Genomic DNA, 11,529 nt, shown 5'->3' with positions numbered 1-11,529 from the left:
GGGTGTGGTGGAAGTGACTGACAAGAAGATGTCAGATTTGCATCTGTTTTGAAGATAGAGCCCACGGGATCTCCTGACAGGGTTAGGTGTGAGGTGTGAGGCATGAGCAAGAGCGGAGCTGAGGATTGGTCGAGTTTTGGCCCCTGCTGTTGGAGGGGAGGAGTTGCCATTACTAGACTGGGAGGGAGAGCTCTGAGAGGAGCACATTCCAGCGAAGCCCCTGAGCTCAGTGTGCACCTGCTGAGTGTGAGATGCCTGGGGACGTCCCAGCAGAGCAGGCAATTAGGTCTCTGAGCCTGGGGTTTGGCAGGGGAGTGGGAGGTGGGAGTTCTCGGTGAGTGTATGAGTGCTGCCCCTTTGCGCCCATGGGTGTGGCTGCCACGACCAGGGTTGGGAGTGCAGATGGAGAAGGCAGGGGGGCCGGGACTGAGCAATGCAATGCGGAGGCTGAGAGAGGAATAGAGACTGAGGCCCTCTCTCCCCTGCTGTCGCCATGAGGTGCTGCCAGCTCCCGCTCTGACACCTGTGCATTGTCCGGCTCTGCAGATTGTTAACCTCTCCATGCTCTGGTTTCCCTGCCTGCAAAATGGAAATAATAACAAAATAGAATTAGAAAATCAAATAACAGTACAGGAAAGCATGAGGCAGTTAGTTGTCCAGTTCTCTGTGGATACCAACTGGATGTCCTACAATTTACTTCAGTTCCGACACTATCTGCCTAGAGTTAGGGTCAGAGCCCACAGGTTGAGGGCCCAGTCCCCAGGGCTGCCGCCACTTCAGATACCAGTCGCAAGTCTGGGCCTCCAGTGCTTCCGACCGACCAGCTATAAATTAGGGGTTCCCAGAACCCCCTCTTCATGTTTGATAATTTGCTAGAATGGCTCACAGAACTCAGAAAAACATTTACTTACTAAATTACTGGTTTATTGTAAAAGGCTACAGCTCAGGAACAGCCAGACAGAAGCAACGCATAGGGCGAGGTATGTGGGAAGGGGTTGGGGGCTCCCAGGCTCTCTGCGGGGGCACCCTGCTCCCAGCACCTCCGCATGTTCACAAACCCAGAAACTCTCCCAGCCTGGCCCTTTTGGTTTTCATGGAGGGCTCTTCACGTAGGTGTGATTGATTAAACCATTGGCCATTGGTGAACCAACTTAACCTTCAGCAGCTCTCCCCTCCCAGGAGGCAGTCGTGATGGGGGTGTTGGGGCTGAAAATTTCAACCCCCCAATCACATGGTGAGGTCCCAGCCTCCCCATCTTTAGGGGCTTTCCAATTGTTAGCTCATTAACACAAATTCAGGTGTGGTTGAAGGGGGCTTGGTATGAACAAACTCAAACCTTTTAATCTTTATTGTTCCTGAGCTATTTCGGGAACTGGAAACAAAAATCCAAATACTATAACAAAAGATGCTCTTATCACTCTTATCCTTATCGCTTAGGAAGTTACAAGGGCTTAGGAACTCTGGCCAGCAGCCAGGACGAAGGAAGTTCAAATATGTATTTCTTATTATATCTTAATATTCTGCATTGTGCAAAGTGCTGGTGATTCCAAAGAAAAAAACCACAGCGGTCCCATCCCCAGGGGACTCACAGTGTGGACACAGCAGGTGTAGAAGTAGAAGGAGACACAGCTGCAGGAGAGGCCAAGACCAGGAGCTGTAACTTGGGGGCGGGAGCCCCACAGAGAGGGACGTACTGGCCGAGGAAGGCCTTGCAGAGTAGGAGAGAGGCACCTCAGAGAGATGAGCGCTCTGTGGACCTTGGGGGTCAACTGGAGGTTTCATACAGTTGGAGCAAGGAAATTGTGCTAGGGAGTGGGTAGAGGTCAGATCACAAAAGACCTTATTAGCCAAGGAGGGGGTGTGCAGAAGGATCGTGGGCTTTGAATCAGCTCTGTGACTTCAGGCAAGTTATTTAATCTTCAGACTCAGTTTTCTTCTCTGTAAAATGGCACGAATGACTGTCCCCTTGTTGGGAAGTTGGTGAGAATTCAGAGGCAACAGATGTGAGGGTGCTGAGATAGAGCTGGCCTTTGAAATGGTGGGTGATTGTCACACTTTGTCCTAGAGGCTGAGGGGCGTTGAAAAGTTTTAGATGCAGGGGTGGGTGGTGGCTGGGTGGTTGCAGAGGATGGCACGGGCCTGAGAGAGGGAAGGCGTGAGACTCCCTGTCCTGCCTCTGAGACCTGAAGACTCAGGCCCCTGGTTTGGCGTCTCATAAGCTTCTCTCGTCTGTCTGTCTCTAGCCCCTTGCTGTCTGTTCTCTTCCTTTTTATCTTTCTTTCCGCCTGTCTGTCTCTCCGTCTCCTCTCGGCCTTTGTCTCTGGGTCCCTTTCCCTCCCCTATCTGCCCACTGGCCTTTTGGTGGGGGCGGCAGGTCTCAGGGCTGTGACAGGAGTTTCATCTGCAGCGTGCACGACTGCAGCCAAGTCGCAGGGGGTCGGCGTGGGCTGGGTGTCTCTGGGTTCTTCGGGGTGTCCTCCCACGCTCACCCAAGAGAGCTTGCCTGGTGGAAAGTGGTGGAAAGAGAAGCGCTTGATGGTGGGGGCTTGGCAGTGATGCAGGCAGTCTCTTAGGGGGCTTGGGGAAGTCTCACTGGTGCCCTGGAATCCCCTCCTCCAAGGGGGGAGGGATGCTGTGGGGACATGGTCCCTTCTGTCCCACTGATGCAGCTGCCTTTCCCCCCAGGCTGGTGGATGACCGCTGTGTGGTGGAGCCGGCGGCTGGGGACCTGGACAACCCCCCTAAGAAGTTCCGAGGTAAGGGCCCCCACCCCAGGCTGCCTGTCCCGGGCCTGGGACTGAATTTCTTCAACCGCCTTCGGCCCCGGTGGCCGGGTGGATGAGGCGCTGCCCCGCAGCCTCGCTCTGCTGGCAGCGGAGCCCCCCTTGGCCCGCACCGCCAACACCCTGGCACAGACACACCTCTGCCTTCATCGTCTGGGGCCACACCCCACCTCTCAGGGGCGCACCCACTCCTGGCTGGGGACCATTCTCCCCGAACTCCCCACCAGCCACAGGGCTTTCTTTGTCTGCAGGACTGGGCGTCTTCTGGGGGAACAGGGGTGGGAAATAGAATCGCCTCGGGCTTTATAGGAGGCCACGCTGAGAGCCCCTCCCTGTGCCTCAGTCTCTCCTCTGGACAGAAGGGGGTTGGACTAATGGTTTCCAGGACTCTGTGACCCTGGTTGTGTCCTCAGCTCGGCCCCGCTGGTGACTCCTGCGCTAGGGGGGCCCCTGGAGCCTAGCCCGGCTCTGCGCTGTGACCTAGGGCCAGTGGTCCTTGGGCTCCTCCGCCCGGCCCAGCATCCCTGAGGGCCTCTGTGAGGGTTGAGCGACATCCTGGCTGTCACTGTGCCAAGCCGGGGTAAGGTGCTATTGTTGCGATTACCTGTGAGGGATGAGAGGGCCTGACAGCCAGGCAGGTCCTGGGTGTGGCGGGCAGGGCGGGGCAGGCAGCAACATGCCAAGCCTGTCCCCACCACAGCTGCTCAGGAGGGATTAGCCAAGATTGTCCTTGAGAGGGATGCTGGAAGGGGGGGTGGGATCTAAGACAACCGTGAAGCCCCTCGGCTGGCTGCTGCTGCGTGCGGGGCAGGGTTCCTCTCCGCCTGAAGAGGGGCCCACGTCTGCTGTTTTGTTCCCGCTTCCATCACATGGGCATCCGAGTGGGGGCTTTCTGGGCGGGGGGGCATGTGGGCGCCCCTCACTACCACAGACCCCTCAGCCCTGTCCGCCTGGCCCCTGCCTTTCTCCCTCATCCCCCACCCCTTCCCGTCTCCCACTTCTCCGCAGCCACACCGCCTCCCTGCTGTCCTCGTGTTTGTCAGCCACGCTCCCACCTCTGCCCCCTGCACTGGCTGTGCCCTCTGCCTGGAACGTTCTTACTCCAAATGTCCGTGGGACTCCCGCTCAGCAGCCTCAGGCTTCAGGGGGCCTTTCCTGACCCGCAGCATGAGAGTGCCCGTCTCCCTTCCTGCTTTGCTTCTCCCCATGGCGTGAATCTGCTGTGCTCCACGCATTGAATTATTTTTCTTTGCCGCTTGCCTCCCTTACTGGAGTGTCAGCTCCTCCAGGGCAGGGCAGGCAGGGATTTCTGTTGGTCTTGCTTGTTTACTGTTTGACCTGCAGCGTCTGCCACATGGTGGGTGCGGGCACCCCTGTGAGGGATAAATGCATGCAGTGGCCCCTCCTGCTCCCTCCTGCCCCTGCCCCCTCTCTCAGGCCTGCCCATGTCCCACTGATGTGACCCGCCCAGAAGGCCCCTGGCTGAGCTCAGCCTGGAAGCCACTGGGCCCAGGCTCTACGGGTTTCAGGGTGCTCGTGCAGGCCCCTGCCTGGAGGCGCGGGTCTGATCGCACCTGCCCTGGGTCCCTGAGGCTGAGGGCGGGTAGAGACTGGTGGCCCGGCCTCTCCTGCAGCCAGAAGAAGGAGAGCTTTGAAGAGGCTGTTAGAGGAGGGATTAAGGGAGTTCCTGGGAGGAACTTAGGGAGAGAGAGTGATGAGGGGCTGAGGGGCTGGGGGCTGGAGGCGGAGGGCTTGTGTGGAGGTGTGTGCAGGCAGCTTTGTGGTGTGACAGGCTGGTGACAGGGAGGTGGGTGTGGCTGAGCAGCACTTGCCCTAGGCTGCCGGTGGACAGAGTTTGGGGCCAATTTTTGACAACAAAAAAGCCACTTAGCAGAACAAATGCTCCATTGACTTCCTGCCCTCCTCCCCCCTGACTCCTTCCCACTCCCCCTTCTCTTCCTCTCCATTTCCCCAAAGCCTGTGGGCAGGGCCCACCCCAGGATTCCTGGGTTACCCTGGGGTCCCCATGGCCTCCCGGGGCCCAGCCAGCAGAGTGAGGGGGAAGAGGGGCTTCCGACTCCATTCTCCCACTCCTTCTCCGCCCGTTGGGCACGGGGAGACCCACAGCGCAGGAACGGTCTCCAGGTCTCCCTCTGGGAAGCTCAGAGCTCGCACCCCCAGCCACGGCAACCCCAGGACAAGTGTGTGGCAGTCGCTTAGTGGCTCAGACTGGTGGGGACAGGTGCCAGGGAGTGCTGAGTGGCCTCCCTCTGTGGACCCCCAGCCCACACCTCCTCTTTGCCCCTCTATGCTCCAAGCCCAGTTTATTGTCATTGTTATTAAGACATATTTCGACTCTACACAGAAGTAAAGAAAAAATAACACACCCCCACGTGTACCCACTGCTGAGCTTTGTCAGATCCTTTTCGTCATGTTTATTTTAGAGCTTTTTACTTTTAAAGAAATAATATAGCTGCAGCTAAAGCCCCTGCATATTCCTCCCTTCCCCTCTCCAGAGGCAAACACTGGTCAGAAATGGGTGTGTCATTCAGGGCCTGTTTGAATGCTTTCGCTGTTAGTCCATAAAGATATATCCACGGATACAGGACATTTCCTATTTTTCGAACCCTGTATATTAAAGATGGCCTTCTGCACAAATCTTTCTGTGCTTTTTTCATTCTAAACTGGTTTTGAGATTTATTTGTGGCTCTAGTTCAGCTAATTGCTACATGCCATTCCACGGGGTGATAAACGGCAGCCCATTTATTGGTGTTCTCACTGGTGGACATTTAGTCCATTTCCGGTTTTGGCCGTCGCCCCCGTGCTGCGCTGGGCCTCCTTGGCTCCGGGGCACGGGTTCCTTCGGTGGGTGCCGAGGAGGGGCATGGCTGGGTGGGACCAATGCTCTTTCCTCACAGGAGAAATGACCCCGTTGCCTTCCACAGGGGCTGTCACCTCCACACCCCCAGGCCGAGGGGGCAGCTCCCCGGGCTCTGCCCACATCCTTGGCACGCCAGGTTCTGTCCCACGTACACTTCTTCCAGCCTGCCGGGTGTGAAACGGCGTCTTACCGTGGTCTCCGTTTGCATTTCTCTGCCTGCTGGTGATGCTGAGCGTCTTCTCATTTTTATCGGCCACTTGAAATTTTGTTATTCTTGTTTTTTCTTTTTATGAAAGTAATATAAATACATGCTCTAGGATCTGGAGGAAAGCCTGGCTCCTCCACCCCACCCTCACTCACCTCCTGTCCCCCTCTCCAGGTAATTTATCATTAAAGCATCGAAATGTTGTACAAATATACACTGAGAGTCTGCTCCCGGGCTGTGCCCGCCCCGCCTCCCCTCCTTCACGGCTGCTTTTTCAGGTGATCACTGTCATTAGTTTCTGTGTCCCCTCCAGTGTTCCTCTGTGCAAATACAAACATATATTCAGATTTCCCCCTTTTCTTACACAAATGTAGCATTCTACATACACTATTCTGTTCTTTGCTGGCTTTGCTCTCTAAATCTGAGTATGGGCAGATCCTACTGGAGATCTTTCTATATTGACATGTGGAAGTTCAAACTCTCTTTTGTTAAATATATTCGTTTTAATTCCATATCCTGGACAACAATGTGAAAATAGCATTCCTACAAATTACATAGTTTTATGCATTTAATAAAAGTTATTTATTTTTAATTGTGGTAAAATATACATAATGAAGTTTATCATCTTAACCGTTTTTAACTCTCTCTGTTTTGAGACAGAGTCTCACTCTGTTGCCCGAGCTAGAGTGCCGTGGCATCAGCCTAGCTCACAGCATCTCAAACTCCTGGCTCAAGCAATCATCCTGCCTCGGCCTCCCAGAGTGCTAGGATTACAGGCGTGAGCCACCGCGCCCGGCCTGCTTTGTTCTTGTTGAGACAGAGTCTCACTCTTTTGCCCAGGCTAGAGTGCAGTGGCATCATCACAGCTCACAGCAACCTCAAACTCCTGGGCTCAGGTGATCCTCCTGCTTCAGCCTCCTGGGTAGCTGGGACTATAGGCATTCAGCCACAATGCCCGGCTGGGTTTTTTTACTTTCTTTTTGGTAGAGATGGGGGGTCTCACTCTTGCTCAGGCTGGTCTTGAACTCCTGACCTCAAGCCATCCTCCCGCCTCGGCCTCCCAGAGTGCTGGGATTCCGGGCATGAGCCACCGCGCCCAGCCCATTTTCATTTCTGTACAGCCATCACCACATCCATCCACAGAACTCCTGTCAACTTGCAAAACTAAAACTCTGTACCCATTAAGCACTAACTCCCCATTCCTCCTGCCCACTATCCCCTGACAACCATTCTACTTTCTGTCTCTATGAATTTGACTGCTTTAGATACCTCGTATAGTAGAATCACATAGCATTTGTCTTTCTGTGGCTGGCTTATTTCACTTAGCATGATGTCCTCGAGGCTCATACGTGTTGTAGCACGTGTCAGAATTTCTCTTTCTCATGGCTGCATAGAATTGCATTATGAGGCACTACTGCAATTTATTTCACCAGTCCCCTCCAGATGGACTCTCGGGCTGTTCCCAATCCTTTATTATTCCTGACAGTGCTGTGGCGAAGAACCTGGTCCAGGGTCATTTTGCGTAAGTGCATGCGGGGCAGTGAGGCTGCCGGGGCAGAGGGCAAGGCATCTGCCTTTTAACTCTTTTCTTGGTTTCTTCTCCAAATGTTATGCTTATTCCACTGTTTCTTGACTAACCGATTTTAAATAGCAGCTATTTGTGCCTTCTAAGATAGGTAAGAATTTAGCTCCAGCGGCCCCTTCCCACACTCCCCATCCTCCCAACAGTAGCCTGTTGCAGCTGGAGATTCTCCAAGGTCACCTTTATAAAGCCCAGTTACCCCTTTTTCCTTGTTCTGCCTCCTCCTCCAGTGCCCGGCCTATGTCTCCGTCCTAAGCTGCTGCCACGCACACTTCTGTTCTCACATCCTCAAGACTGAGTGACCTCTCCGTCCTCTCCTCTTCATTTTATCTTTGGAGTTTTGTTCTATTGGTTCAGTCTAAATACTCAATACAATTGGAAACTGATTATGACATTATTTCATGCAGAGCTCATACATCATTGTGACTGTGTAACCTGCTCTGTCCTTGAGCCAGCACTGGTGCTTGGTCGAGCAGCAGAACCATCTGGGTAGAGAGGGTGGGCGAGGTGCCTTTAACAGTGCACGTTTCCAGGCCCATACCAGACCTGTCACGATCTGTGGGAGGCCTGGGAATTTGTAACTTTTGAAGCTCCCCCTACTCCAGGATGGTTCAATGCAGTGTCAGTGGGCGTTTGTTTGTTTATTTTTTGAAACGGAGTCTCGTTCCATTCCCCAGGCTGGAGTGGGTGGGGGTCTCAGTCTTGTTCAGGCTGGTCTCAAACTCCTGGCTTCAAGCAATCCTCTTGCTTCAGCCTCCCAGAGTGTTAGGATTACAGGCATGAGCCACTGCACCTGGTGAGCTGGCAGTGGGCTTTTGGAGTATTAGACACCTTAGTCAGTTTCAGGTGAATGTCCATTGACCCCCTCCCCTGCCCCCGGAGATGGAGTCTTACTGTTGCTCAGGCTGGTCTCAAACTCCTGAGCTCAAGTGATCCTCCTGCCTGGGCCTCCCAGAGTGTGAGGATTACAGGTGTGAGCCATTGCGCATGGTCTGACATTTTCCTTTTTTTAAGAGGTGGGTCTCTCTCTGTCTCCCAGGCTGGAGTGCAGTGGCTGGGTCATAGCTTACTGCAGCCTCAAACTCTTAGTTTCAAGCAATCTTCCATTTCAGTCTTCCAAGTAACTAGGACTACAGGTGCACGCCGCCATGCCTGGCTAATTAAAAAAATTTTTTGTAGAGACAGGGTCTTGATATGTTGTCCAGGCTGGTCTGGAACTCTTGGCCTCAAGCCATTCTGTCACCTTGGCTTCCCAAAGTGCTGCGATTTACAGCCATGAGCCACCACGCCTGGCCCCACTGACTTTATTTAGTTAATGAATAGCCTCTCGTCTGCAGCCTCACCAGCCCTGCGCCCCCTCACCCACAGGTACACGCCCCCCTGGGACACACAGCGCTTATTGTGGGAAACCTGGACCCTCCGCCTTTCCTCTAGGCCTATGATGCTGCTGCTCCTGCGTGGGCCGTGTCCCGGCTCCCCGTCCACCTTTCCTCCTCTCTGCCCTTCTGCCTGTGGTTTGGTGAGAGGAAGGCTCTGGGCCCTTCTGGAGTTCCGACAGGGCTGCCTCTGGGCAAAGAGCGCGGCACAGTACAAGCGTAGAGATAGATGTGCGTGGGGATGGGGCCCAGGCCATTTACTCATTTGCTTATGTATTCGGTGAGCATCTTCTGACAGGTGTCGTGTGGGGTAAGGCTCTAAGCGAGGATCTGCGTGAGAGAGAAGGATGAGTCTGACAAGTTCCAGGTAGTGTTTCCAAGAACGACACAGAGCAGTTGGGAGCAGGGAGGGCTCATGTCCGGCTCCACTGCTCTCCTGTGGGTGCTCCGGGGCGACGTGTGTCAGCAAACACAGGCTCCGACCCAGCCTTGGGCGGCACAGTCACGCGAATGGGGCGCGAGCATCATTTGAAGGATTGGATGGAATAGAATTAGAATGCATCAACCATAGGAAGGGTGTCACTGTTTCATCTTCTTCAGCTCTGGCCATTCTCCTGTTACATTTGTCCAGTGAGTTTTAAATTTTGGTTATTGAAGCTTTTTTATTTCTAGAAATTCCATGTGGTTCTTTTTTAGTCTGCTCTATTACTTTTTATAGTTTCTTGTTCTCTGCAGGGATCTTCAAGCGTTTCTTTTATTGATCGAAGCAGAGAGGGCGTATCTGTTTTACAGATGGTGTCTGTGTCTGAAGTCTCTGCACGTCTGTTTCTAGCATCTGTCTTGTGGGCTTGTTCTCCCTCCTGGTGTCTAGTTCCCAAGGGTTCCTGTTAGCTTTGACTATATACTGGTCACTGCGTTTGAAAAATTTGGAGTGAGTCTAGGATGAAGGTACCTTCCTCCAGAGAAGGCCTGCCTCTCCCACTGCCAGACTCTTGGGGGCATCACCGAGTCAAGACCACCTAAAGCCCAGCTCGAGTTTGGGGGTTCTTGAGCCATCCGGGGGATTCCAGCTGGGCTTTCAGTTGCTGGTAGGAGTGTTCTACTCTGCGCGTGGCCCTTGCCTGAGAGTATGTCCCCTTAGGGTCCCTGTCTCCTGTTAGACCTGCCACCTTCTGTGGGTCTCAGCTTGGATGGGGACCCTTCCACCTGGCAAAGCTGTCAAAAATAAAAGTTCATGTTTCCTGGAATCAGCAAATAGCCTCGGGGCAAAAGCAGCTTGAGCGTTTTGGTAATATACTGCCTCGTTTCTCTTTTCACCTTCTCTGCTAGCAGGGCGATTCCTCAGTATCTTGTCAGTTCTTTAAGATGTCTGGAAATAACATACATTTTAAAAATCTGGTTGTTTTAGTTGTTTTCTGGTTCAGTTGGCCCAGAATAGATTCTAACCTGTTAGTTCTCAGCCCTTTCAGACCCAGAGCCTGCCCGCCATGCTTAGGGACCGGGAGTCCCCCTGTCGTTCCGTGAAATGGTGATCTAGGATGTATTTCTTAGGTGGCCAAGGTCAAAACAGCTTGAGAGCCCTGCTCTAGGGCAACGTGGGGCAGCAACTGTCTCCTCCTTTTCTCCCTTCTGGATTAGGGTGGGATCTTGGGCCATATGGAGACCAAGTAGCTGAGGATCCCCAAAGCCAGCAGGCTCCTGGTCCCACTGCCCTCAGGGCCCTGTCCAGGCCGCTCTCCCAGGACCCTGGGCCTCTCACGCCCACCAGTCCCAGCTCCCCAGCCCCTTGCCTGGCCCCTTTCCCCCGTACTGGCTCCCCGTCCCTGCCAGGGGGCCTGTCCCCAGACTTGCCGTATGTCCTTTCCTCCTCTGCCTTCCCCCAGCTGCGGTGCCTCGCCCCTCTTCCTCCCCTCAAGGCTAAACCAAAACCCCCTCCTCATCCATGAAGGAGTCCTCTCTGGATTTATGCGTTTGGCCAGCAGACATTTGTGGAGCCCCAGGTTAGGGCGGGGAAGCAGTGGTGAGTGCAATGGGGCTGGGCCGCCTGCCTGCCCCGGAGTCTGGGGATGGCAGCAAAAAACATGAAGTAGAATTCATAAATAAAACAATCTATCCACATGCATGTTTACATAATACAAAATGGTGGCGGTCCAGAGCCAGGGTCTGAGTGGGCCTGGAGCCACGGGGAGGGAATACGGCTGGTATAATGTCCTAGGTGTGACAAAAAAAGAGAAAAAAAAGGAAAACGATTTTTAATAAAATAATATATATTTTAGAAGTAAATGTTGGGCACCACTAGAAGACCCAATGAAGCAAACGCTCGCCTTTAAATCATGAACATGGCAGCCACAAGCGTACCCCGTTGGTGTGACCGTGAGTGATGTGTTTTCTGAAACAGCAAAAACCTCCTGGTTACGTTCGAAGAGCACAAATCTTCCCTGGGGTTATATTGGCGTTGTATTTGTAGAAAATTCGGTGCTTGCTAAATGCATGCCCAAACTATTTGTGTTTCTGTGTCTGACTGTGGGCCCAGCGAGCTGCCCACAGGCGGCCGCCCTGGAGTGCGCGAGGCAGGACGTTTGCAGTCAGGTGTCACGCCGGGCAGCCTTGCAGTGCAGGTGTCCAGCACCCCTGTCCTGCCCACTAGTGCCAGCTGTGACAATTGATGGTACAACTAAAATCCCATCCCCAGTCCCCTCCAA

General features: G+C 53.7%; 1 protein-coding gene across 1 annotated transcript in view; it reads left to right on the top strand.

Moving 5' to 3' along the window:
- The window catches only part of ITPR3 (inositol 1,4,5-trisphosphate receptor, type 3), a 63,573-nt gene that overhangs the window by 12,049 nt on the left and 39,995 nt on the right, over positions 1-11,529 (top strand). Inside the window, exon 2 of the mRNA XM_012658447.1 lies at positions 2,686-2,756. Coding sequence (XP_012513901.1) covers positions 2,686-2,756 — 71 coding nt within the window. The remainder of the gene's footprint in view (positions 1-2,685; positions 2,757-11,529) is intronic.

Source organism: Propithecus coquereli, unplaced genomic scaffold (assembly GCF_000956105.1).
Source record: "Propithecus coquereli isolate 6110/MARCELLA unplaced genomic scaffold, Pcoq_1.0 Scaffold587, whole genome shotgun sequence".
In the NCBI taxonomy this organism is placed as follows: domain Eukaryota; kingdom Metazoa; phylum Chordata; class Mammalia; order Primates; family Indriidae; genus Propithecus; species Propithecus coquereli.
This window is presented reverse-complemented; position numbering and strand designations above follow the sequence as displayed.